Source organism: Sodiomyces alcalophilus, assembly GCF_042370955.1.
Source record: "Sodiomyces alcalophilus JCM 7366 unplaced genomic scaffold ACRALscaffold_6, whole genome shotgun sequence".
NCBI lineage: Eukaryota > Fungi > Ascomycota > Sordariomycetes > Glomerellales > Plectosphaerellaceae > Sodiomyces > Sodiomyces alcalophilus.
In genome coordinates this window covers 235,243-260,943 of record NW_027263537.1, presented here as the reverse complement: position 1 = coordinate 260,943, position 25,701 = coordinate 235,243, and the positions used below count along the sequence as shown (strand labels likewise).

General features: G+C 53.3%; 11 protein-coding genes across 11 annotated transcripts; 4 read left to right on the top strand and 7 right to left on the bottom strand.

Annotated features, from left to right (window-relative positions):
* Positions 1–583: 583 nt before the first annotated feature.
* Positions 584–5,238, bottom strand: ACRALDRAFT_1081190 (uncharacterized protein). The gene is made up of 3 exons (XM_071019112.1): positions 3,851–5,238; positions 1,207–3,760; positions 584–1,080 (listed from the first exon to the last, which is right to left on the bottom strand). The coding sequence occupies exons 1-3, from the start codon at positions 5,120–5,122 to the stop codon at positions 893–895; spliced, it is 4,014 nt and encodes a 1,337-aa protein (XP_070872971.1). The 5' UTR covers positions 5,123–5,238; the 3' UTR covers positions 584–892.
* A 1,453-nt stretch (positions 5,239–6,691) lies between these two features.
* Positions 6,692–8,953, top strand: ACRALDRAFT_1075888 (glycosyltransferase family 34 protein). The gene is made up of 2 exons (XM_071018442.1): positions 6,692–7,345; positions 7,481–8,953. Exons 1-2 carry the CDS (start codon positions 6,912–6,914, stop codon positions 8,391–8,393), a joined length of 1,347 nt encoding a protein of 448 aa, XP_070872970.1. The 5' UTR covers positions 6,692–6,911; the 3' UTR covers positions 8,394–8,953.
* ACRALDRAFT_209423 (uncharacterized protein) lies at positions 8,446–9,062 on the bottom strand (the record flags this gene model as incomplete). The annotated part of the gene is made up of 6 exons (XM_071022659.1): positions 8,446–8,571; positions 8,614–8,652; positions 8,693–8,711; positions 8,756–8,772; positions 8,829–8,986; positions 9,029–9,062. The coding sequence occupies 6 exons, from the start codon at positions 9,060–9,062 to the stop codon at positions 8,446–8,448; spliced, it is 393 nt and encodes a 130-aa protein (XP_070872969.1).
* A 159-nt stretch (positions 9,063–9,221) lies between these two features.
* ACRALDRAFT_1062925 (uncharacterized protein) lies at positions 9,222–10,993 on the top strand. The gene is made up of 6 exons (XM_071016690.1): positions 9,222–9,526; positions 9,622–9,661; positions 9,731–9,855; positions 9,929–10,124; positions 10,273–10,579; positions 10,662–10,993. Exons 1-6 carry the CDS (start codon positions 9,297–9,299, stop codon positions 10,691–10,693), a joined length of 930 nt encoding a protein of 309 aa, XP_070872968.1. The 5' UTR covers positions 9,222–9,296; the 3' UTR covers positions 10,694–10,993.
* A 453-nt stretch (positions 10,994–11,446) lies between these two features.
* On the bottom strand, positions 11,447–12,581 carry ACRALDRAFT_1075886 (40S ribosomal protein eS1; the record flags this gene model as incomplete). The annotated part of the gene is made up of 5 exons (XM_071018441.1): positions 11,447–11,590; positions 11,681–12,182; positions 12,324–12,349; positions 12,419–12,503; positions 12,568–12,581. The coding sequence occupies 5 exons, from the start codon at positions 12,579–12,581 to the stop codon at positions 11,447–11,449; spliced, it is 771 nt and encodes a 256-aa protein (XP_070872967.1).
* A 305-nt stretch (positions 12,582–12,886) lies between these two features.
* On the bottom strand, positions 12,887–14,308 carry ACRALDRAFT_1062923 (uncharacterized protein). Its single transcript, XM_071016689.1, has 2 exons — positions 13,710–14,308; positions 12,887–13,641 (listed from the first exon to the last, which is right to left on the bottom strand). The coding sequence occupies exons 1-2, from the start codon at positions 14,047–14,049 to the stop codon at positions 13,547–13,549; spliced, it is 435 nt and encodes a 144-aa protein (XP_070872966.1). The 5' UTR covers positions 14,050–14,308; the 3' UTR covers positions 12,887–13,546.
* An 89-nt stretch (positions 14,309–14,397) lies between these two features.
* Positions 14,398–15,017, bottom strand: ACRALDRAFT_2020838 (uncharacterized protein; the record flags this gene model as incomplete). Its single annotated transcript, XM_071020036.1, has 7 exons — positions 14,398–14,480; positions 14,509–14,533; positions 14,581–14,605; positions 14,641–14,674; positions 14,734–14,895; positions 14,949–14,970; positions 15,012–15,017. The coding sequence occupies 7 exons, from the start codon at positions 15,015–15,017 to the stop codon at positions 14,398–14,400; spliced, it is 357 nt and encodes a 118-aa protein (XP_070872965.1).
* Positions 15,018–15,068: 51 nt separating this feature from the next.
* On the bottom strand, positions 15,069–18,568 carry ACRALDRAFT_1062918 (uncharacterized protein). The gene is made up of 18 exons (XM_071016688.1): positions 17,881–18,568; positions 17,652–17,783; positions 17,376–17,441; positions 17,176–17,315; positions 17,069–17,112; positions 16,976–17,013; positions 16,848–16,917; positions 16,756–16,795; positions 16,643–16,698; positions 16,531–16,573; positions 16,388–16,470; positions 16,173–16,328; positions 16,117–16,120; positions 15,847–16,009; positions 15,744–15,773; positions 15,589–15,674; positions 15,463–15,532; positions 15,069–15,382 (listed from the first exon to the last, which is right to left on the bottom strand). Exons 1-18 carry the CDS (start codon positions 18,210–18,212, stop codon positions 15,370–15,372), a joined length of 1,566 nt encoding a protein of 521 aa, XP_070872964.1. The 5' UTR covers positions 18,213–18,568; the 3' UTR covers positions 15,069–15,369.
* A 1,069-nt stretch (positions 18,569–19,637) lies between these two features.
* ACRALDRAFT_1062917 (uncharacterized protein) lies at positions 19,638–20,777 on the top strand. The gene has a single exon (XM_071016687.1). It carries the CDS (start codon positions 19,927–19,929, stop codon positions 20,281–20,283), a length of 357 nt encoding a protein of 118 aa, XP_070872963.1. The 5' UTR covers positions 19,638–19,926; the 3' UTR covers positions 20,284–20,777.
* Positions 20,616–21,634, bottom strand: ACRALDRAFT_2043062 (uncharacterized protein; the record flags this gene model as incomplete). Its single annotated transcript, XM_071021317.1, has 5 exons — positions 20,616–20,667; positions 20,724–20,740; positions 20,798–20,952; positions 21,011–21,369; positions 21,468–21,634. 5 exons carry the CDS (start codon positions 21,632–21,634, stop codon positions 20,616–20,618), a joined length of 750 nt encoding a protein of 249 aa, XP_070872962.1.
* A 611-nt stretch (positions 21,635–22,245) lies between these two features.
* On the top strand, positions 22,246–25,691 carry ACRALDRAFT_2035969 (uncharacterized protein). The gene is made up of 2 exons (XM_071020789.1): positions 22,246–24,680; positions 24,776–25,691. Exons 1-2 carry the CDS (start codon positions 22,518–22,520, stop codon positions 25,025–25,027), a joined length of 2,415 nt encoding a protein of 804 aa, XP_070872961.1. The 5' UTR covers positions 22,246–22,517; the 3' UTR covers positions 25,028–25,691.
* The last annotated feature ends 10 nt before the right edge of the window (positions 25,692–25,701 follow it).

Sequence of the window (25,701 nt, the reverse complement as noted above, 5' to 3'; positions counted from 1 at the left end):
AGTTGACGCTGTCGGATGAGAACGACAGGGCTCTGATCACGACATCGGCGCTAGGCCTTGTGTGTTCTTAGCGTCGTCCGCTCATTGGACCGTTGCTTCGGATTTCCGTGGGGTTCCAGAAGAAATGGAGAATGGAAAATCACGTGATATTGCGCAATTGTGCGAGCTGCAAGATCTGACCGACCCTCTCTTGCTCGTCATGGGATATTGGCATCGACACAATGGCGATGAGTAAGAATTCTCAGAGTGTTGGAGTGTTGATTCAGTCGATTATGAATCTTATGTGGCTCATCAGTTCAGAGAGGGGCAGCAAGCACGTCGAAATGCAATCAGGTTTTGTTATGCAAGAGAACCAACTGGAAGAGACACGGACGCGAGACATTATATCCAAGTCATGGCCATGTCTTGAGGCGTGACGGGATGGAGGGTCTATCCTCCGGGATGGACCGGGACTTGAAACTGTTTCGTCGACAAGTGGACATGTCTCCATGGAGTCGTTGACTGGACAAGCTCATCCGTCCGTCCATCTACCCAGCTAGTCGTCAAACTATTGGAGACCACGCATCAATGGTCACGGGGCCTCGGAAACTTTCTTATTCGGCGCGAATAGACTTCAACATCAAATACTACGCGGGAAAGTATCGTATCAAGATGTAAAGAACAGCGTTGTGGCCTAGTAGGCACGAAACGGACTGCCCATCATCTCTCCCAGCCCGCTTCACCTATCATCGCTGTCAAGGTATCACAATCCAATGTCATCCATCCCTCATACTCCGTACCTCAATACATGTAAGTAATGGAAGACGAGAAAAATCGTTGCGACATATACGTATGTACGTGGCATGATATGGTCGTATACGTTGCACATGATCCGTCATGCATCCTCGAGTCTTTATCCAACAACCCACTCGCTCCCCCGTTTGACGTACTTGTCAAGCAGGGTGCCAATGTCCGCCAGGACAAACCGGCAGATATAAAAGCCGAAAAACTCGGCTGCGTGTCGGGTGCACAGTTCCAGGCCGACTTGCGTCTTGTCGGCGTGGCGGAGCCCCGGATCTTCCACCTGTCGTGCAATTTGATCTAGGAGTTCCGGGTCAGTCTCCGTTTCACCAAAGTGTGGAAAGAAAAAGTCCAAGAAGAACAATCATGAGGCATGAAAAAGGAAGAAAAAAAAGAAGAAAAGAAGAAAAGAAGAAAAAAACTCACCCACAGCCTGTGCCGCGTCAAAGAGCCGAGCAAGTGAACCCATGTAATTAGCGTTGGGCCCCGTAAATTGCGCACTGCCCACGTCCCTCTTGGGCGGCCGGTTCGTGGGGTGTGGTGTCATGGGCAACGTTTCCAGCCCGGGTGATTCCTTGCCACCGCTTTCGGACAGTCCCACATTCTTACCACCGCCGCCGCCGAGGCCACCGCCGACTCCGCCGCCGCCGCTGTTATAAGCAGCGCCTAGTCCCGCGTTCGAGTTCTTCGACCGTAACCGACGCCACGAAAAGGACGACTTGTTGGAAACGCTCGCCGACCGCGGCACGTTAATCGCCGCCTCCATCTCCGCCGAGCTGGATGCGTCCTTGAACAACGTCCCCGAACCCTGGACGCCCACGTCCATGCCGAGCTTCCGGCTGAGGTTGGCCTGCACCTGCTCCAGCACGCCTTCGAGCGATTGCATCTCGTCGAGGACCGCGTCGGCATCGCACGTGTCGACTTGCGCAAGCTTTTGGAGCGCTGCCGTGAGGTAATCACACGACGCGATCTTGTCTTCTACGTTTCGTAGCTTGACCCCCTTCACCTTCCAGGCATCCCGCGGCACGAACAGCTTGTTGCTGAGGTAGCCACCCCGTGGGTGCACCAGGGTCTGGTACAAGCACCGCATGAGCCAGAACGGCCGCAGCAGATAGTCCGTCGGACAGGGCTCCAACGGCATGGGCGCGTCGTGGAAGAGAGGGCTAGGCGACCCGGGGCTGTTGGGCGCATGAAATGAATCGTCGAATAGGTGGAGACCTCCGGCGGAGAACAGCTTCTCCCTGAACGAGCCCTGGAGCGGCGTGGCAACAACGGGCATGTTCGGCGGCCTGCCACTGGAGGACACGCCAAAGCCACTGCTCAGCGGTGTGCCGGGCGATCCATCCGAAGCATCGTCGCCATTCGACTGCGACAGAGTCCGGCTCCTCAAGCTCCGCAGGCTGGAGGACGAGTAATTATTCCGAAGAGCCGGGGGAAAAGCCACAGGTGAGCTGGACCGGCTGTTCGCAAAGTCGTCCTCGTCTTGAGGAGCTGATTCTGGCAACGTGGGTGACGGCGGGACCAGCTGTGATGGGCTGATTTCGCTCTCCCCCGAATATCTCCTGCCGGCAAGGGGATCTTCTTCTTCGTCCTGCACTTCCGGTAGCGGATCCGTGATACCCAGGCCGGCCGCGGTCGAAGTGACCAGCAGCTTTTCCGGGTTACCAGTATCGATCTTGAGTTGCTTGGGATTTTGCCCTGATAGGCGACGGTTTCGCACAGTTTGGCTCGACACGGGAGAACGTCTCCCGGGCGCGACAGCTGGTGGTTTAAGGGGTGGCTGAGGTGGCGGCTTAGATGGCGGCTTACCCGGCGGGGGAAGTGAATCTGCGATGGAGGTTGCGATGGTGGTGATGGTGGTGGCCGAAGGAGTTGCACTCAGCCCGTGAGGGCTGTTCCAGTGAGAGCTGTTCCAGGTGGTCTCCGTGAACTGACTCGTGTCCGACTGTCTGCTGGCGGCGGCCGATCCATCCCCAGAATCAGGCGTGGGACCATCGTCCTCGCCCAACGCCCGGGTCATTTCTTGTAGGATGAGTTCCTCGTCCTCCGAAGAGCCATCGTCGTAGAAGTCTTCCCGCAGCACGGTATCCGAGTCCTTCCGTTGCTGAAGCTGGCGTAGCCTTTGCGTCTCCTCGGCCAGTTCCATCGTCTCTCGTTCTGTCTGCCTCACCCGCTCCTTGGCCAGCTCGACTCTGCGTAACGCCCGTGCCACAACGTCGTCGTCGGATGCGCTGGGTCCCGGTTCCGAATGCATCATGGGCTCGAAACCATCGCTGTATGCCGCTTCCACGGCTGCGTCTAACGCTGCGTCGAACTCGGCTTCGGTGGCGTTGCTAGATGCGCGAAGATTCCGTCTCCGGTAGCCAAGCGAGGAGGTTCGCGAATGAACCGACGATGCGGCGGAATCGCCCGACTCATCTATAGGATCCAGCCACGAATTCGACTCTATACTCATTGCTCGTTCATGTCCGTAGGTAGAGTCAACATGGGTCTCGGGAAAGCCGGCCTGCGCAATGGTCTCTGGGCTGGTGCGCTGGTTGGTTTGCCGCGGAAACAAAGGTGGTACGTATGCGTCTTCGGCAGGTCTCTGGAAGATGAAATGGTCATCGGCGGCGGGATCCCGGGCAAGTGACCTGGAGAACGACGATTGGAGAGGGTATTGGCCGGGGTTTCGTCTGGGCAGGCCGTATTTCAAGTCGTCGCTCCCGGCCGTTCGAGCAAGGCCCCTCACCGGATAGCCTGAGCTCCAGTCTGGTGGGCCAGTATGTGGACTCTGGCCGACATCGTCGATCCTTGAGATCCTGGCAAGGGTCGCCGTCTCCACGATAGCCATCTCGTCCGTGTCTTCGTCGTTCATCTGCAGGACTGGGCCGGGCTGCAGTCCGTAGCTCTCGGGCCGAGCGGGCAGCTCTTTGTCATCGTGAGCATACATCAAGTCCATCTGATCTAGCTCCTCGATCCTACTGGCGTACGTTTGCCTCTGCGCCGAGGGTGAAAGATGATGGGTCAGCATATGAGTCTCTAGCTTTTATGCCAGGACGATATCACGAGACGGCAACGGCAAACTTACGATGCCTTCCAACTTTTCCTTATCCTCCTCTGTTGCTGTCCTGGCGAGGACTTGCGCAAGCAGTTCGCAAGCCTCGGCATATGATTCCCGTGCTCCCTCGAAGTTCTGGGCATTGTCCAGCTGCACAGCCGTCTTGGCGCGCTGAAGCGCCCTTGATACCATAGTCTTTTGGGACGGAGGCCTGACTCTATCCTTTGTTTTGGCTGACGTTGTGACGTTTCCGGGCCCCTTGGCCGCGTGCGTGCGGTGATGAGGATAACCGTTGCCCGGCAGGGGTTCTCGCGGGGGATTGTGAGGCATGGTGTTGGGGAAGCGTGTTGCTGGTCGATCTGATCGGAAGCTGGACTCGGGCGTAACTCGATGCCTCTCTTCGGCGACGTGTGTGAGGGGGTGGTGGTGCAGCTTGTTGGCCGTGCCTGCCAGACTGGTCGTATCTTCGGAATTGGGCGTAAGAAACGGATCAGGAGGCGGTCTGTTGAAAACGCTGCACAGCGAGGGGACGTCTTCTTGCAAGGACTGCTGAAGGGAGGGGAGGGTCACGATGGGGGGTAGACCAATCGGGGGTGGCACGTGTCGGGTCGGCGAGCGCGATGCCTGTCGGCTGTGGTTGTGTGAAGCAGTTGAAGATGCGGGCGACCCCGCCGAACTAGAGCCGCGGCGATTCTTCTGTAGCTTTCGAGGGGAGTTCTCCTGTACGGCCGAGGTAAAAGTAGAGTGCGAGAAGCGGGTGGCAGCATCAAAGCTCGACCGGTGGCCAGAGCGGTGAGACCTGCGACTATTGGAAGCCGATAGCTTGCTGGACGACGTCGAGACGGACCAACGGTTCAAATTGCCGCCGGCGCTGCTCGATCTCGAATGCGAAACAGAGCGGCGCGGGATGGGAATCTCCGGGAGGTTGGCCTGACTTGGGAGGTATGGCCGAGGCGTAGAGGCATTCGACGTGATCAAGGCTCTGGGCGTCTCGACCAGGTGTGGCGGCGGCAAGAGGCTCGAGGTCCTAGGCAATGGTACGGGCAGCGTCCTGGACGTTGCGCGAGAGTGGGTGTAGGCGTTGGCGTCGGCGTTCGCGTGGGCGTTGGGGTGTAGTTGGGTGTTTGTGGAGGAAACTGGGACTCGAAGCCGCTGAGGGCTTGGGGGGACGTCGGGATTGTAGAGTTCGGTGGTCGAGGACGAAGCGGTAGTGATGTCAATGTCGGCAATGCCTATCGCGAGACCTGACCCTGGGTCCGAGGGGGAAACCGTCTGGGAAATGTCGAGATAAGGAGAGGGCATCCTGTGTGCCCGTTGACAAGGCGCGAGGGTCGTCTATTCCGTATAGTCGAGGCACCGGAATGTTTCCGGCCACACGGGACGGGAAGTAGAACAGACGAATAGACGGTCAAGTTGGGGTTGAGTATTGATTATCTTTCTGCGATGGGAGGCTTTTCAATGCGCATGCCCGCTGTCGGTCAGGTCTGGCAATGTGAAACCTCGATGGCAACGGGCCAGTAATTCATTACTGTTTTGCCTGGTTCGGTTGTTACTGGTTCCCCGAGTCTGGACACTGGGGCAAGAAAATAAGGGGTAAAGCCATGGCAAGTGCCCCGCCGTGGCTTGAAAGGATCTCTCCGCGCTAAACCGGCCACACCTGAACGCCACAGATATCAGGCACGCCATTGGACCAAGATGCTTAGTTAACATAGAGGTATCAACTCTAGTCACGTTTCGTTTCACTGGCCCATTCAGAATATTCTGCCCATACTTGTCACTCAATTCTGCTCGACTCGAAACATTGGTTGATGGAATCCGTCTTGTATGAAGAACACATATCGAAACAAAACATGGTGATAGCTGACTACCTACCTAAAAGTAAGTCGAGCTCTTGACATCCTAGGTACACCACCGTAGGTATCTTAGTCCACGAAAGTTCCAAGAATTCTCCTCCATCCACCCTTAGCGAGGCGCTAGCGGGACAGAGTTCAGGAGCAACAAAACTTCAGCTTACCGGACTGAAGCGCTAATAACAGGAACATACTCTTCCCACGTGCTCGACTAAATCAACAGTTTTCTTCAACGTTAAAACGAGAACGAGAGAAACGATCGAAGAAAGGAGAAAAAAGAAACGCCACCCCGAGGCGGGATGGCCCAACGGCGGTCTCAATTACAAATGACCCATTGAATGGTAAGTTCTGCCTCGCGGTAGTTACCGAGTGTTGAGATGCATAGCCCCCGAGTCACGGCTTGACAACGGACTGCGAGTCGCCTACAGCGTATGTCCTACGAATATTTGTTGGGGACATCGCCTACGTCCTCCTGACGGTAACCACTGAATGGCGGAGTAATTTTCTCGTTGAAGGACTGGAAACAGCATCGTATCTACCTCTCGCTGATATTCGTCTTCATATAACATGCCTGGCAGCTTGGCAGCCTGGCACGCGCTACGATGCTCAACCCAATCCGGGTGCGTTTAAGCCTTTCTCATTGGCATGCGGCTTTTCAGGCTTTCCAGGCCTATCCGGCCCTATATGTCCCCTAATAGTACACTATACATGTACCTACAACGTACAACGTACACTAGGCACCTACTGTAACATTCCGAGGCTTACGCGTAGGAGCCCTAAGGCATTGGGACCAATGTCCTTCCATTTGTAGCCCCTGCAACTTCCGTCCCCCTTCCCTAGATGAGACCATGATCGACGTCACTTGCACAGAGCTGACGTGTTTGAGCACAGTACAGTACAGTAATTGCTACATAATCCACAGTAGGTGAGGTGTGCCCGGAAACAAACCCCAAACTGAACCCACCTCGTGAAATTCCTTGCCGTCCAGTCCACCCTCGCCTCGCCTACTCCCCCTTTCCTTCCTTCGTTCCTTCGTAATGAGGCTTACTTTACTCCCTGCAAGGTTGTATGTAATGGTTCTTGTCGCTCTTGTACTTGAACAATAAGCGACTTGTTCTTTCATTCTTTAGTTTCCTCTCTTCTTCGTCTTTTTTTTTCTGCTTCGCGTCTTTGCTACCTGGTCTGGTCTTCATATTATTTAGCTCCGACTTCGTATCCTCCGGCCCTTAATCTCTCCATCCATGCACCGTCCGACGATGCGCTGGAGTTCGCCTCGGATTCTGGTCCTCGCCGTCGTCGCCCTCACTTCCTTTACCTCCTTCATCGGTCTATACTATGCATACTCTCGACAAATGAGCCTCCCCTGGGAGGCGGGTGGTAGCAACCTGCCCACGCCGCCCCAAATCACCGACCGCGTTTCGAAAATAGCAAAGGTTAGCGTAGCCGCGAACCGCCTCGACAACGACATGATCCATCGCGCGCTGCGGTCGCACTATGCCCAGAACGCCCTGCACGGCTATCAACACTTCACTGCGGGCTACGAGGCCGTCGGCGGCCTGATCGAGAACCCCGAGGACAAGCGGCCGCGCGGCGCCTGGACCAAGCCGGCCTTTTTGCTCTCCTTGGTTGTAGCCGAACTGGAGAAACCAGAGGAGGAGAGGCTCGAATGGATGTTGTAAGTTGGAATGCGATTGGAATACTCCCGTCCATGATTTGAACCCGCGGCGCCTTCGTCTATAATATGTCATATTGTATTATTTAGCGCATCATCCACCCGAAGCTTCGCTCGTGCTAATGGGTCGTCCCGCAGCTGGTTTGACGCCGATACGATCGTCACCAATCCGTCGACACCCCTGGAGGTCTTCCTGCCTCCGGCCTCGGACCCGAGTCTTTCCCATGTACACATTCTGATCGCTTCCAACTGGGACGGCCTCAATTCAGGCGCCTTTGCTCTTCGCGTCCATCCTTGGACCGTGGCTCTTCTCTCGGCTGTCCTGGCGTACCCGATCTACAGGGCCGAACGGGTCGAGAAAGACCGGTTCCGCGATCAGTCCGCCTTCCAGTATCTGCTCCAGGACGGGGATTCTCCGCTTGCGAAATCGGCCACGAAGAGCAAGGAGCATTGGTCGATCGTGCCGATGCGCTGGTTCAACTCGCTACCCGTCAACAATGCCTTCGACAAGAAAAACGGAGGCTGGATTTTCGGCAAAAAGATGACGGGCACCCTTTTCGATAACGGCACCACCGACGTTCATGACGACGGTCAGGGCGGCGAAATCCGACCATGGAAGGTTATGCAAGGCGACATGATTGTCCATTTTGCCGGGTCGACGGCCGGCGGCACGCGCGACAGCTGGATGGGTCCTTGGCTGGACCGGGTCGAGGCGTCCCTCCCCGAATGGAACAACGCCTCCACAGCCCAGGTCTTGCGGGAAGAAACGCGCGATTTCTGGGCGGTAGAAGCCGTCCGCGTGAAGGAGGTGCTGGCAGAGGGAGCCAGGATTGAGGCAATCTGGGCAGCAGAGAAGAAGCAAAAGGAAGAAGAGGCACGGAAAAAGGCAGAGGAAGAGGAGAGGAAGAAGGCAGAGGAAGAGAAGAAGAAAAAGGCCGGTGAAGCGAAGAAAGATGAAGAGGAGAAGAGAAAGGCCGAAGAGGCGAAAATGGCGGAAGAACAACACCAACGGGAAACGGGCGAGAAGAGGTCGGGGGCGTCTCCGACTTGAAAACGGCCCCTTGCATTGAGTTGACGTCGGTTTTAAGTCCACCTTTTTCTCGTTACAAATTGGGCGCATATGTAAACGGGAATTCAGCAAAGTTTCCCTGGCGCCAGTTTTCCAACGTTGTCCAGCATACGCGTGTGACGGAACCACGCGTATCAGGGACATGGGGCCGGCAAGGCATCTAGTGGCACTGCTTCTTGTATCGGTCGGATCGGTCAGAAACATGGGATGATTTTTTGGGGTAATAATAGATGTACAAGTACTGGGTATAGATGTGCATCATGGTCACGCCTCCCTGTGACCATGTAGACGGTCGCTGGACTTTGGACTGCAATGAAGACATACGAACGCCGTAGTGATCACACCCAGTTTGAGATTGGCTCTATAGGGTGTAATTGCCGATCTAAGAAAGCGGCGAACTGAACACAATTAGGGAACTGCGCTTTTTTGCGAGCTGTGTTTTGCCTTGTCGACAACTACTTGATAGAGGTGAGGCCTCACAACGTACACCTCCCTCACCTTACCAACAATGCGCAAAACAAGACTCCAATTCAACAAGGGCGATTGATTGCAGCCATTGACGCACAGCCATAGCACTACGGACTGATGGTTGAAATAGTACGTATACGTGTTTCTACATCTCAATGAAACTACCAAGGTAGTTAGACCCATTCTGCTTGTATTCAGTCTTCCACTTTACGTCGAGTCAATCCTATGCACGCACGGACCACCTATGACATACGTTGTACATGTCTTCAGTTTCCCAATATCTTAGAAACGCGATTACATCCAAAACTCACTTCATAGCTCGATCCAACTTGATATTGTCATACCAGCTACTACAATCTTTGGACAATCCCGACCGGCCACACGGCTCGATATTTTCCTGTCCCTAGAGTATTCGCCATGGCTTTCTACCGCCTCGCCAGACCCGTCCTTGGTCGGAGGATACCAAACGTGTCCGTCTTGACAAACTCTTCCTCGAGATGCCGCCCTATGAGCACCGAGTCGGCTCTCCCCCTGGCCTACGAACTCCACGAACCCTCAGGCTCGAACACATCGCAAGCATCCGGGGTCCCCATCCTCTTTTTGCACGGCCTATTTGGCTCTAAAAAGAACAACCGCGGCATTAGCAAGTGAGCTTACTCACACCCGTTTATCAACGCCCCCAACCGGCTGCCATTGCGCCACCATGAGCCGCCTCGTGTTAACACATTCGAAACGTCTTCAGAGCTCTCGCCCGTGATCTCGGTAGGCCAGTTTATGCCCTGGTATGTCTTGACTGCTTTCGTTTTTTCCAAAAGGAAAGTAGCATGCTAATCGAGCGTTTTGTCGCAAAGGATTTGAGAAACCACGGAGAGTCGCCACATGACGGCCAGCATGACTATCTCGCCATGGCCTCGGACATTGCTGGCTTCCTCTCCCAGCACAACTTCAAGGAATCTACCATCATCGGTCACTCCATGTACGTCTACCATTGTATGAACTGGTCTGTTGTTCGATTCCTCCATCTCATTGCCTCTCCTTTCTCTGTCCAGGGGCGCCAAGACAGCCATGACCCTCGCCCTTAAGTCTCCTGACCTAGTCCGCGATATTATTTCAGTCGACAATGCCCCCGTCGACGCCATTCTCAGCAACGACTTTGCAAAGTACGTACGGGGGATGAAACAGATTGATAAGGCCAGCGTCACCCGGCAGGCCGAAGCCGATGCTATCCTCAAGGACTATGAACCGGTACGTGACTTTCCTTACTATCCTTCACCTTCACCTTCACCTTCACCTTCACCTTGACCACCTCGCGACAACTACCCTCTATGCAAATGGCCCAAACCGCGGTACTCTTAAATGGCCGACCCAATGTCTGAACCTCCTTCCCAAACAGTCCCTTCCCATTCGCCAATTCCTCCTCGGAAACCTCCACCGTCCAGATCGGGATAGCCCGCAACAGAAGTTCCGTGTACCCCTCGACATCATCGGCCGCGCACTCCCCAACATGGGCGACTTCCCATTCAAAGACCCCAACGCCGTCCGCTTCGAGAAGCCCGCCCTCTTCATCCGCGGCACCGAGAGCAAGTACGTCGCCGACGACGTGCTGCCCCTCATCGGCCAGTTCTTCCCCAAATTCCGCCTCGTCGACGTCAAGGCCGGGCATTGGCTCATTTCCGAGAACCCCGAGGCTTTCAGGCAAGGTGCGTTGAGATATTGCTCCCTTCTGTCGCAAAGAATCTCTGCTCTCAAGGCGTCCGTCTAACTTATTTACCACCTCGGCAGCCGTGATCGACTTCTTGAAGAACCCGTATTAAAGCCGCAGCATTCACGATTTTGGTGTTCGCCCGGAAGCACTATAATCTTGTCGAGGATTTGACTTCATTCCTCGCTTTGTCGTTCTATGACTTGTTCCGACTAGACTCATCATCTACATCTCAAGTTGTGTCATGTATTCATAATCATGGCTTGTCCCGATCCTATAGACAGATTTGGTTAGATACTTCGTATAGATGGCAGCTTTGGTTACTTTTATCAAGGACTGCTTCGGTCGAGCTTCTGGGTACTTTACCTTCGTGACACCTTGACCCCTTACAATCAATATACGCTCGTCGATTAAATCACGGATGCCATGGAATCTTCATGGTACGAGGGATCGTGATTTCTCTAGGGTCGTGACGAACTGCTCGGCGTCGTCTCAAACTATCACCCTCCTAGATACGCCTCTGGTACAGCCCCGGACTAGGCACCATGCACCTTGACGTCCAAGTCACGCCTCATTCGAGGTGTGCGACCAGCGTATCCCCCCGGCCTACCGACTTCAACGCGCATGGAGCTCTCAATCCATCACACCACCATCACATTGGGGGCCCACACGTAATTTTATGACCTTTACCATTTTGAGGTAACCTAGACCCGCAGCCGCCTGTATGGTACGCCATGTGCAACGACTGAAAAAGCGATGCCGAAGCCTGAATGCCGGCCTAAAAGAGCCAAATTTGTTGTCTCCCAGCTGCCAAACCCTCGTTCCCTCCAACCGTGTCATGATCCAATCTCTTCACCCGATTCTCTTACACCTCCTCAAGGACACGCTCCTTGAACTCCCGCTCGATCTTCTGTCCCTGCTCATCAGTGACAGACTCGCCGTGGAGAGCCATGAGAGAGCCAAGGTCGAACTTGGGCTGCTTGAGAAGCTTGACCTTGCGGATGTGAACCTGTGGGAGTCAACGCTGTTAGCGCAAGTACAACCCTAGTGGCCATACAACATGCCAGCAAAAGAGCTAATGCGGAAAAAAACAACTAACATTCTGGAGAGGGTAGATGCCCTGAGTCGACTTCTCGATCTCGCGGCCAATGACCTCGGGGATGAGCTTGTTGGTAAGCTGGGTCAGGCTGCACGAGGCGGCCTCCCGCTCGATGATCTCGACCATCTTGCTGCGGATGGCACGGATCTGAGAAGAAGCGGCGTAGGTCGTCTTCTTGACCTGGTTCGGCCTGCGGCGGGTGAAGCCGATGGCGAAGAGTCTGAGGAGGTAGTCGTCGGTAGTCTTGACGGTGACGTTGGCCTCAATGAGGGTCTGCCACTTGCGAACGAGGGAGCGGAGCTTGTCGGAGGTGAAGTCGAGACCGTGGAAGTTGGTCAGGCAGTTCTTGCCCTGGATCTCGTCCACCCTGAGCTTGACCTTGCGGAAAGCGTGGTCCTCATCCTTCTGGAGGTCGGCGAGGGAAACCTCCAGGACCCGGCCCTTCAGCGCGTCGTTGGCGTTCTTCAGACCAGTGGTCCGGTTGACGAGGGTCTTGCCGACACTGCGAATTGAAGACTATGGTCAGCCAAATCCGGTTTCGATGAATATAACAGCTCTCGTCTCTGGTTTGTTTTTTGTGTTTTCTTGTTGTTTTGCGGGGGGTGAACACTTGGCGTCTAATTTCGCATCGGAATCGACTCACTCTCGGATGGCGAAGGGGGCAGGAGCCTGTAGAAGCGCGATTGTAAGTCAGATTGTTTTTCAGCGGAGCGCAGCCATGCGAGTTGATGGACATACCTTGATCTGGTACCAGTCCTTGCGGGAGAAGGGGTCGACCGTCTTCTTCTTGAGGCCCTTCTTGCCCTTGGACAATCTCTTGTTCCTGTGTAGAAGCACGAATGTCAGCAGCCTGTCTATTATCTGCTAGAAGACGCGATGATCCCTACTTTCCAACAGCCATCTTGACGATTTGTCGACTGAGAGACGAACGTTGGGTGTGATGAAGATGGGTGGAGGGGTGTAGTGATTTTTTGGGCAAATTCCTGTGCAGGTTTGTGGCCGAAAATCTTAGCGAGTGCGGACGAATATTACATAAGTGGGTTGGGTCCGGGCTTTGTAGTGTGGAAGGCTGTTTCCCAAAACTGACTAACACTGTGTATAGACATGTAAATCGGCGTGGGCTCACAGTGTTAGGGACTGCCAAAAATTAGACTTTCCAGCCTTCCGCCTGGTCAGGAGTGCGATCACGTGAGTCTTTCAGGAAAAGTCGGGAAGCTGGCGGGCGCTGAATTGGCATGATCCCTAACTAGTGTTGTGACAGTGGCCCCCAAAACGATACGGCCTCGTAAGCCATCCCGATGCTCTCTTCTTTTGCCTGAACCTGCGATTCAGTGCAGCTCAACCATTCCAACTAAATTGACAAGCATCACAACGATGGCCTACCCTAGCTGTTAGGCTTCCCGACTTGTGCGCGAATCCTCTTCAGCGACGCATCATCGATTTAAAGCCTGATTATCGGCTGATTGGCCCCAGGTATGCATTACAATTATATATACAAATACAACTGTTACAGCGCGTGCAGCTGAAGCCACCAGCGTTGTTAAAACGCCTGGCATGTCTGGTCCTTCACATATGTCGCTGTTTCTCCGTGTTGATACATGCCCTTCCGAAGGGGACACGACCCCATGACCCGAGCTCCGAATTTTCCCAAAACGCCGCAGCAGTTAGTCCTTCCGGTACCCAAATATTCCCAGCTCGGTGCAAGGAAGTGTCCAAATTGTCGCGCCCGGCTGTCAAGCCCCTAGACGCCGTTCAAACGAACAAGTAACCAAAAACCGGAGAAGATAAAAAGAGAAAATCGAATCCCATCCGTTATTCGCCTTATCGTAACTCATGGACTCATATCCACAAGGCGTGTATTTCAGCTCATGTGGAGAACTCTGCGTTCTCCTCGTCTGCCTTGTCGCCGTTTTCACCTTCCCAGTCGTCGAAATTAGGGAAGCTAAAGTAACTTCCAGTGTCTATTGCAAAGCGCAAGCCAGGATGTCAATGGCAGTCAACGGTGAGGGAAATAACGGTGCCGACTAACCAGAGGCAGGGCTGCCGTCCAATGAATCCCCTTGTCTTGGAGGCTTTGGAGGCATGTCGACGGCCCTGGAACCGATATAGGACTCGGCCGAGCCCCGGCTGGACAAGGAAGAAGAAGGTGATGTAACGGGCCGGGAAGGTAGGTCTACCACGCCGCCAGGTGCCGTGAAGACGGCGACCCGAGTCAGCAGGTCGGCGGCTCGTTGCGCCGAGTGAGGAGAGGCGAAGGCACCCCGGCTAACGTTGGACGCGGTGATGGAGGGTCCTGTTGCACAGGAGCGCAAGTTTGGCCGGCGGCCGCGCTCCTCGATGGCTCGCGGTGATGAGTTTCTTCGGCCCATGCCGTTCTGCTTGATGGGTTTTTCTTAAGGAGGTTGGTGGGTCGTAGTAGAGGTGGTGAGGGAGGCGTATGCGTATGCGTATGCGTATGCGTGTGCGTGTAGATGGTGATATGTGTATATGAAGTGTTGGAAGCGTTCACTGCAGGTTGGACTTTTTGCGGAATGGCAGTTTGTTGCCCTGTGTTGGCAAAAGCTTCATCGCTCGGATGACAAGAGTGGAAGATATCTGATACTCTTCAATCATGCTTCTCTCCCTTTTTCTTGGATTCCTTTCTTTTTTCTATGACGGGGTACTGCAGCAAGTTAATAACGAATCCTGGCCAGGTCTAGTCTCCATCGATCCACCACTCAGTAGGCCGTGTTGACCCTGGGGCCTGGTCTGGATGGAGAAGAGACCCGGCCAGTTGTGGCACCCCTGGGGTCCAGGCCGACTTGGCCACGCATGTGGTGCCTGATGACTTCGTTGGGTTGCCGGGATATGTGGCTGACGTTGTTTGGATTCAGACTCTGAGTCTTCGGGCATTCACACACAAAGGATTTAGCCCCAACGTCGCAACTGTGTGGGGTGGCAGTTTCACCGACCAATCTCACACCGCCGCTTTGCCCTCCCCCCGTATGTACGGTTCTGACAACGCACGAGGCAATACGTACAGTGTATGTCTATCTCTATAAGCATATTCGTACTGTACAGATCAATACGGAGCATGGCATCGATGTCGTGACCGTCCCGTCCATCTGTAGTGTACGGTAACCTACGCCATTGCACTGCCGACCTGACCGTCTCATGTCCTGCCCATCCTTCCCTTCCGTCATTCCATTTCCATTCCTTCCTTCCCTCCTCCCCGTCTGTGTGAAGGCCGAAGTCACCACATCGGATCTATCGGATCTATGCATGTCACGGCACCTGACCTTGAGGACGACCTAGATTGAGCAGCGCGGTGAGCCCTGAGATGCCTACTTACGTGCATCGGGGGGTTCTCATCGGCTTAATGATGAGCCACGATTCAGCCCAGGATTGGCCACATTCACAACGATCAATTAAAAGCACCGAGTACGCGGATGCTTGTCTAACTCGTCAGTTCTAGACGGCCGCCGCACCGCACGGCCTTGACGGATTGTACTTTTTCCGGATAATTCCTCCAACATCGACCGTTCGCGATTACCCCACGGTGGCACCTCGTTAAGTACGCACCCCACACAGTATACGAAGTACGACACGAGCATATCCAAGGCGTTAGCCAGGAGAAAATCCCTGCCATTTCCAACAAGTTACCCGTTTCCGACCACCGTCTAGACCTTCCCGTGCATAAATGGTGTGCCCTAGTGGTCAATACTACCGTACCAAGATTCCTATTAGCCTCTGCCACGTCCCAGGGAGTACCAGGAAAGCGGGAATTTCGGGGATCGACGTACTCTTCCCAAAGTCTGCCCTGCACGGCTTTCAGTTCCTCCTCCGTCATTCTCTTTCCAGCAGTGAAATATCCTGGAAACTGGCGGTTAGCACACCGGCCGACACAAGGGGGGAATTTGAAGACGAACCGGCAGTGATCTTGGCGTCGATCTCGACTCTCGAGTCTTCTGGGATTAGCTCCTCTGGAAGCTCAACCCGCTCGTGAATAGGGATTCTGCCGTTCTCATATCAGTCTCGTGTCGACATGTCCAAATGGGGACTCTCGGAAACACGGGATACATACCCTTGGCCAACGATCGCGTCATGCTTCATACTACGAGTGTTGGCGACCATTAGCAGGGATCTATACGACCAATTCCCTGACGGAGTATCAAGTCGAGACTCACTTGCTCATACTCAACATCCTGTCGATCTTTTTAATTCCAAGCCAGTGAAGAATGTCTGGCATGAGGGCCTGGAATCGCATGTCCTTGACACCGGCAATGTTTTCCGTCCTTCGAAAGTAGTCGGATGCCCGGTCTTCGCCTCGTTTGCGTGCATTATAGACAACTATCACGCTTGTCAGTCTAGGTTCTGTTGCCATTCTAGCGTGGCGCTGCAATTGCTCCAGTGAGTCCTAATCAAAAAGGACAATTCGATTACATCGAGCAACGTACGGTACTGTTGACCTTTATTAGCGCCTTGATGTCAGAAGATCAGCAACCGTTCTCACCTTGGTGACCTCTCCAAGCGCTCTCCCCTCCTTTCGGAAGTAGATGACAACACCACTGCCCCCATTTTGAGCCTCCTTAACGGCCTCCTCTATGCCAAAGATGAGGTATGGGCGACAGGTACAGATGTCAGAACCAAAGACATCACTACCATTGCACTGTGACGCAATGTAAGAGAGGTGAGAACCGAATGGAAAGGAAAGTCTACGGGACAAACCTCATCATGAACCCGCAATGCTAGTTTGACCGATTCGTCCGACATCTTCGCAGGGTCGCCGAAGCAGTACACGGTGAGGCCACCTATAGACAGATGAGCAGGCTCCCACGAAGACGAGACAGCGTACATCGTAAATTACTTACCGATCGGAGGAAGAAAAATTTTAATGTCGCCGCGGGTTATCAGCTGGCCATCGTTAGCACTACGGTAGGGGGAAGAAAGTCGTTTCATTGACGGCCTCCAGCATCTACAAACCTCGGGATAGCTTCCTCCTGTATGCTCGAATAATGACCTTCGCAAGGCTCCTTCGTCTACCTTGTATTAGCAGCAATTCTGCTTAGATGCGCAGACAAGATTGTTAAGCTAACCGATGCCGAATCGTTCTGCCACGCCAGGCAAATACCAGACCTTCCAGGCGGTTAGTATCCTCGACCGCGAAAAGGAATTAAATGATACGCACAGGCTCAACAGCGAACTTGGTGACGGCAAGTTCGCCTGACTGGTTAAGACACACTTTGCCATCTGGCACTCTTCGTAACTTGTCAGTCTGACTATGCGTCCGAGATTTTGGATAGATGGTTCGCTTACAGCCGACCACGCCGCACGCTCTCCGCAAGTTCCGGGAGCTGTTGTGAATGTCAGCTGAGTCCTTCAGAGCTCACACTCATCCAAGTTACGAACCTTCATATGCGCCTTGGTGATGGCAATAGTTGGTCGAATATCAACTACAGCTTGTGTAAGCATCTGGCGTGACGGTACAGTCAAGAGTGAGACGGAATATAACCCACTATTCTCCTTCTCGACGGCGTCCTTGAAGAGCCAGGGCGCCAGATGACCCCATGGGTCCATGGCAACAATCTTCTTCGCATCTCCCCACTGAGGAAAAGGCCCAATGCGGGCAGCAGGCTCCGTGTTGGTGAAGTCGGGGCTGGTAATAAATGCGTATAAGCAAAGTAATCACTTTGTAGGTGAGGTAAACGTAGCAGACCTGTGTTCTAAGCTAAGCTGCTTGCTCGCTACAGCCAGGGCATAATAGATAGAATACGAGCCACCGCTATCGATCATCAGTATGCCGCTTGCCATTCAGGGTATCTGACGATAGTGGCTGAGAACAATCTTACTGGGCTACAGATTAGGATGGTCAGCAAGGTCTTCAGAACGGTATTTTTCTACGAAAGAAGGGGACGGAAAGTATCGTGGACTTACCTCCAACAGCTAATTGTGGTGCGAGATACGTCAGCACATACAAATTACAATTAGACATTGGCGCATCTCACCATTGCGTCTCCTGATGGTGGATGACAATCGAGAGACGACGACAGGCCCTCGGATCTGGGGATCCGCATGGCCCCAGTTCACAGGCAGGGGGTTGATTCCGATTTGTTTGGGATACGTGCTGTCAACGGATGTCAGCTAGGTCGAAGTAGACATTAGGATGGGAAGGGGTCACAAATTCTGCCACGAGGTCGTGGTAGATGGAATAGGGGACGCACGTGAGAATGATGCGGGAAGTGAAACCCGATTTCTGGGTAGGAGACGACGGTGTGGCCGTTGCTTGTAAGGACGGCTCGTCGGAGGGGCTCTGCTGTTCCGAGAATCCGGACGGGATGCTCGGTTGGCCTCCATTGTCCCTATCTCCTAAACTGGGCGCGAGTACACTTGGGGTCAACGCTCCCATAGACCCAGGGAGGGATCCTTGACGCTGGCGAGAGAGGGACTCAATGGCAGCCACTATGTCGGTCTGAGTTCGCTGGATCGATCTCAGCGCCTCCAGTAATTCAGGCATGTTGTCGGGGTTTGACACTGGGTTGTTCGAATCGGACATGGCGGCAGCAAATTTACTCTTGGAGGAACGACTAGGTCAGGAAGCCCGCAGTGAAGGATGGGTATATTAGAAGAGATACTGGTTGGTTGGCCACAGGCAACCAGGACAGTCCCGCAATCACCGGATGTTGAGGGTCGGTGTGATCGAGGAACACGGATGCGAGAGCGAACAGCGAGCACGGGCGCGAATACTCAACCCAACAATTCAACTGTTGTTACAGAGAGCCAATGGAGGGTCGTCCGAGAAAAATACGAGGCCGATACCAGGCAAGGGATGGCGAACAGGAAGGAAAAGGAATGATAACGGCTTGCCATTCAATGTCGAACGGAGACGAGATGTAAATTGGTAGTCTGGAGGTGGCATGTAAACATAAGGTTGGCTAGCCGAGCCCAATACCTACCCAAGGGGGACTGAGGACGCCTGGGCTGAGAAACGCCATGTCAGGCAAACGATACTTCATCACCTGTTCCCGGTACCTCAAATGTGCGGCGCATACCTAGGTATACGAGGTAGTCAGCGTAGGCAAGGAATGTCACTGAGGAGTCGCGTAACCCCGCCCTCAGGTCATGTGTCTACCTAGTAACCGGTCGTGATGGTCAACAAGCCGACCTTGAATATAGCTTTACTATCCCAGTGGATTATATCATATTCTTCAGACTCTAAATCGTCGAGGACCCGGCCCAATTAGTTAATATAGACATATAAAGGGTTAGAGGCAAGATAATTCTTCCTAGTGTCGCCATGGTTAAAAACACGATTCCGCAGTTGCTGCTTTGCCTTGAAGTCAACGGGACAGCTGCTGATAAGGCATTGGTGTAGTGGTGAACTGGAAAGGTCACCTGAGCCCGAGTTACCTAGGTACGTAATCAATAGGCACTGTACGTTGTATGCCTAGGTAGTAACGCACTATTCTAACTGCCTAGGTGGGTAAAAGCGGTGAAGCCTAGACAAGACCGCCTGCCCTGATCAGATCATGCACATGCATCCCGGGAACGAAGTCGGGGTCGAAGTACCCTGCACATCCTTAGGTAATAATGTCCGTCCTCAGACCAATTGAAAAAGCTTTACGTCATGCACTTCCACACATAGCAAAGTACAAATACTAGTGTACCAATGGTGGGCCAGGGATGTTCTGAGGTTAGCAGAAAGTAAATACGAATATAATATACGATTTTTAAGAAGTATTCTATTAAGAATAATCTTTAAGAAGGTGTTATTAAGACATTAAGCTATATACTTTGTATTTTAAAGATTTGGTAGTCTAATAACGATTTTAATAGAAATTAACTATTAACATACACAATATAAATAGCAGCGGAGTATTAATAATCGTGCAACGCATATATACAACTACATTAGGTTCTTGATTAGGTAACCGTTAAGAGTATATATACCCCGCGTTCCATTCTTAGAATAGCACGTGCACTAATATCCAAACCATGCATCTAAGAATCGCAAGCGCGGACATTGAGAAAGAAGCTCCTTCCAGACATTATTAGTATCAGCAACTTTAACAAAGTTCACGATATTTCGCGGAGCACCTTCTCTGCTACCTAAATCACGTTTTCGCGACTATTTCCAGATATTAATATATCGTATCAACCCAGGCCTTTGTAGCTCGTCCACAAGCCTGGTTAAGTACCACTGCACTGTCTACTGCTGCCACCAAAAGCCGATCAAGTGCGCGCTGCTTGTTCCATTAATCTCAAATACAATGGGTAAGCGCAAGAGTGCCAGGAAGCCCCAGGGCCCCAAAAAGGTTTGTTGCATCCTTTCCTACCATTCACATTGGACTTCCGCAAAGGCTGACCATGGCATACGTGTGCTACAGAAAGATCCACTTCCCGAATCGTTCCCTTGCTTGTTCTGCAACCACGAAGATGCCGTCAAGCCAAAGGTAGATAAGAAATCTGGCGTTGGGACCTTGTCATGCAAGGTCTGCGGCCAGTCATTCCAGTGCAGCATCAACTATTTATCGGCGCCGGTTGATGTCTACTCGGAATGGGTCGATGCTGCTGGTATGTCTATCAAACTCTGGCGATCCATGGCCGCAGGCGCTAATGTGCTATAGATCACGTGTCGAATCAACAGAAGGAATCGTCATCTGCAGGCGGATACGGTCGCAGCGCGGGAACAAGACGAGTCGGGCGGACAGCAGAGGAACAGGACGAGGACGGAATCGTGGGCGACGACGACGAATATTAAACATGCCATGCGACACGTGGCTTTGCTGTTTTCTTTCTGGGTCTCTACTAAGCGAAAACTGCCCACCGTGCATAGAGGGTTACGGAGGGAGCTCTAGGCAGGCTTAGGGCAATCACGAATCAATAAGCGTTCTTAATGGGCCAACGCGACCGAGAATCGGATGCAGCACACGGTTGCTTACCTGCTGAGGCGGTTCTCCTACATGGTGTAGAACCGGTCTCCGAAGTCGCCAAGTCCTGGAACGATATAGCTGAGAACTAGAGTTAGCAAGGACGACCTTGTGTGGTTTACTGGGAGGCCACGAACTTCTTCTCATCCAAACCCTAGATCATCGTCAGCATGGGAAACTCTCGTTGAAGGCACACCGCGCAAGAACCCACCTCATCCACAAACGCAGTTACCACTCTGAGTTTGGGAAAGCTCGTCGAAAAGTTCCTGATGCCCTCGGGGCTGGCTATGACGTTGAGGAATAAGATGCGCTCCTCGGGAACACCGCGGCTCTTGAGAACCTCGACTGCCATGATAGCGGAGCCTCCTAGAACTAGAGTATGAGCAGTGGTGCGTAGGCCGAACGCGGGACAACGGAGACTTGCCAGTAGCAAACATAGGATCAAGGAGTAGGACCCAGCGCTCGGCAATGTCCTCGGGAAGCTTGTCGTAGAAAAGTTTGGGCTTCGACGTCTCCTCGTCGCGCTGGATAAGGATTTTGCCAATTCTAACAGACCTACAGCAGTCCCGCAGGCCCTGTTCCATGGCCTCGCCAGCGCGCATAATAGACACGCCACAGATCTTGCCTTGGAATAGGAGACCCGAGTACGTGCGTCCGACTGGAGTTGTCACGTCATGTTCTATTGTAGGGAGGTGATTCAGGCCCTCCTCGACGAGGAGACGAATGATCCGGTTTGAATAAAAGACGAAATCACCACGTTCGGTATTCTTGTCGCGAATGATGCTAGAGAAAGGCATGGTAAGTGACAAGACCATAGGCAACTGGGGCGGCTCAAACCAGCGAGCAGCATCTCTCGTAGCCGAGCAACTCGGAAGACGTACGTGAGAAGGGCAATCAGCTGTGGCGTCTGAGGAAGGATAGTGACGTTGTCGAGGTTGATCTCGGTAGACACAGTTGCAGTAGGCTTTTGGCTTTCCGTGCGATATAATGGCCCGACACACCGCACCGGTCTGGATGCCTGTTGAGGCTTCGCTTCCGCCGAAGCCATTGAGAGTCTGCGGAGAGTGAGGTATCTCGGGGAGGTAGATGAGCTAGGGCAGGTCAAGAGGTGTAGCCATGGAACGGTGGGAATATCGCGAAGTCAAGGGGAACGGTATGCGTGTTGGGGAGACAAAAGTTCTACGGCAACTTCGGGCATGGGAAGTCGGCAAACAGAACCATGCGTGCCCTTCTTTGTTTGAAAGGGGTCTTGGAGAGGAGGTTTCCACTGGAATCGTCTCCTCACCTTGGTATTCTGGATTAGTACCGATAACACTGAAGCTGGCCATCTTGGGATGTGGGGTTCATTACTGGCATCGGAGCCGCCGACCAGAGAGGTACCGGTACCTCGTAATGTAATGTACCTAGGTTAGGTACCTAGGTAGGTATCTTGCGCACGGAAGGTTTAGTAATGTAGTACTCCGCACCTTCTTATGTTGTAATACCTCGATACGGCACTGTACTGCACGGTAGGGTAGGTACCAGGTACTAAAAGTCTAATATAGTGTACAACGTATATAACAGAACCTTGTGGCCATGCCAGGTTGTCGCAAGAACGCGCCATGGGAGGGAGGGTTGGTCTTTCTGTTCCGCTATCAATAAGTTGTTTGTTCATAAACCACCAAGCTTTTTACACCTTACTCGACCAAAGGGGACTATTTTCAGCAGGAAGAATGCCAGAAACGGCTACTTGAAGACATTTCCTGGCTCATTCGCCATCCTCCGGAACAACTTACGGCAGGCACCCTCGCATTCCTGATGCTGCTCACTTTGCTTGGCCCTTGACTCCCGATGGACAACGTCCCTGTGTCATTGTTCTGAACCTCCACCTTCACTTCCAATTCCACGCCTACCGACCATCTATTGCCATCTTTCAACCGTGCCAAACCATCATGGCGGGTACCCGCGAGGGCCTCGAGACCACGAGGAGAAAGCTCACGACCTATGGCAAGACGTCGAGTAAACGACCTCGAAGCACCTTTTCGTTCACCAACGCGCGCCATGACGATGCTCTCAGCATCCGGCCCTCACGGTCGGAACTACGCACCACGAAACCCCAAAGTTCAAGCAGTCCTTCGCCGTCAATTCAGAATTCTGGAGAGGCTGTTGGTGGAGACGATAATAGAGTAGCGAAGAAGAGGAAAACACCTCCCGCAATGGTCCCGGCGCATGCGGGTTCTGGCAGGAACGCGTCTCTCAAGTCTTCCAATACCACGCGGAACATCTATCCAGATGCGACAAACCCAGTCTCCGATCGGCAAGCCTCCAGCTCGAATCATAAAAACGACACGTCAATGGGCGCAGTACGCAAACCACCACAGGAAGGCTCATCGGGCGGCGCCGCACCCATACCCGCCAAGTCTGCAACATCTCGCCGTCCTCAGATCACGGGTCACCATACGAAACAGCCCCAGATGCTCGCTACAAAGAACCCATCGTCGTCTTCTTCGATCTCGCGCAATTCCGAACAGGAGAAGACAGAAACACAGACACACGCAGCTAAGCCAAGGAAGGTCCGTCTGATTGATCAACTGGCGGCGCAAGCGGCTGAGAGTTCTGAGCCGGAAATGGAGCCTGAAGCCGATAGCCAGTCGTACGCCGACAATAAACTTACATCCCAACCCGAATTCCTCCCATTAAGCGATGCACCATCAACGCCCCGGAAGAATGGCGATCAGACGTCCAAGTCCAGTTCGCAGTCGGCACAAAGTTTGAAGAGGCGGAAGCTGAGGGCTACCTATGGACAGCAACGGACGATTCGAGAAGAGGTTGACGAAACGGCAGGCGGCATCGGAGATCGCGATCTTGCCGATTCGGGCGCCAGCCAGCGCGGGCTGACGCCACCGGCTAAGCTGGCGAAATTCGATTCCTTCTCATTTGATGAGGAAGAATTCGACGAGGAAACTCGGCCAAAAGGTGGCATTCTCGGTCTTCATGCGTTACGTCAAGCGGGCGCGAACCACCGCTTTGCCGATGAGTTGAGCGACTTGGCCGAACGAATTGGCAGCCCCGAGCCCACCCAGCTTCAACTCCGCCGGACCAGGCGCTCGGCGCTCCTCGAACTAGGACGCAATCTCCATGATAAGAAATTCGTTGTCCGCTTCTCCAATCACGGAGCCAAGGAGACACTCTTTCGAGATATAGGTGCCGAGAATGATGTGATTAATGGTTTCATATTGCAGTCGGCGCTCCTAGTCTTACTAGCTAATTCTTCAGCGCCGCATCTCCTTGACCAGCTGCACGACGATGGCATCGCGGATCTCTTTGCGAGGCAGCTCGAACTGGATGACGATATCGGCAGTATCTCTCACGAGAGATCAAACAACCTTTCCAGACACGGGAGGACATCGTTAAGTGCTCTACGATCTGCCTTGGTGCAACTGGAAGTATGGGATGCCCAGCCACCGACCCGTCTGTCGCCAAAGACCGTTGCCCTGAAAGTTCTTGCTCTGTCATGCAGGAATATCTCCATGGCCAGTCGGGAAATCGTTGGGAGGCTGGAACCCCAGTTATTCGCGGTAGTAGCGGAGGGTCACGACCGACGTCAACCTGATGACGACAATGACGTGGACGTCTTGAGGAACGTTGCAATGGTCCTCTCTCTGCTTCAGGATCACTCTATTGCTGCAATGGAGTCGGAGTCACGCACCCGGTGGACTACCGAATACCTACCCCTCGTTGCTCCCATCCTGTCGACGGTGCTGGCGCTCCCACTGGCGAAATTCGGGGATATCAGGTCGCCAGCACTCCATCTCGCATTGAATACAACAAACAACAATGCGGCATCAGCGGCCGTGTTTGGTACTGGCCCATTAGTGCGAGAGCTTGCGAGTGCAAGTCTGGCCTGCTTCAAGGAGTTACACGCGTCAGTCGACCGGGGAAGGTTCTCGACAGAGGTACACGGGACTCTGGTGTTGCTTCTCGGAATCCTGATCAACGTTTCGGAACACTGCCCCCTGACGCGGGAAGCCTTCAGCGGCGAGTTTAACAGCGAAACCTCGCCGCTCGACATGCTGGTCTCGGTTTATCTAGAGAACCACGATCTGAGCGGAAGCGTATGTATCGTTGGCGGCTCTTTTCCTTTTTTTTTCCCCTTTGCGAGAAAGACTTGGGAAGGCCTAGACTGCAAAAGGTACTAACAGCGTAGCAGGCCGACTCGGTTGAACAGACGTCCCTGGCGGTCACGTATGGGTACCTCGCTATCTTCCTGGGGCACCTCTGCTTGAGTTCGGCTTTCCGACAAAGGATGGAAGCGAAGAGCCAGGGCAAAGGTATCAAATATCTTCTGACGTCTATTCGGGAATTTCTGGCTCTGCACGAGAAAGCCGCAATGGACGATATGACGACCAGCCTGCAGGGTCTCATCAACGACCTACAGCTTATGACCAAAGCATCTGGATAGACAAGGAGATAATGCGTGATGCCAATGTATTATCATCGGTTCCATTAGAGGAAGCTGTTCGTCTGAACATGGTATTGTGACACACATAGGTTTGGGAAACAGTGATGGATGTATGGATACGAACATGATGACGTGGGAGGATTTGGCTTTGATACCCTTTTCGCTGGCTGACTGCGCAGCAGTAGCAGGCCAAATACGTCCCATGATAACCAAGGGTTTGCAATCAAATAGATGGCTAAGTAGCTTTGAGCCTCGGTGGGCATGGTGATACCAGGGCTATTGGAGACAGCAGTAGGGGGAATGGCAAGGCGCTTGATAGTTTAGCTCTAGACTCGAGTAAACGTGCATCGGTCTGCTTTCTTCGATGAATCGTATTGGGCTTGGCCTGGGTTGACTTGAGGTTCGGGATCTTATCTCTAATCATTTGGTCGAATAAGTCTGAATCCTCGCGCTTTGGAATCGAGGGCAGTTTCCTCGTCCAGAGCTACTAACAGAGGATATGGTGCAGTCCATGATGAGCCAAAGCCCATCAGTTTCCCGTCCCGATAATTATCGAGGCATATGTCCATATTATATGCGACGATCCAGATGGTTGGCGTCGGGGTGCGGGATAGCCACCTAGTCCCTGAGAAATAGGATGAATGGATATCCAGAACGACAGGGAGGGAACCTCT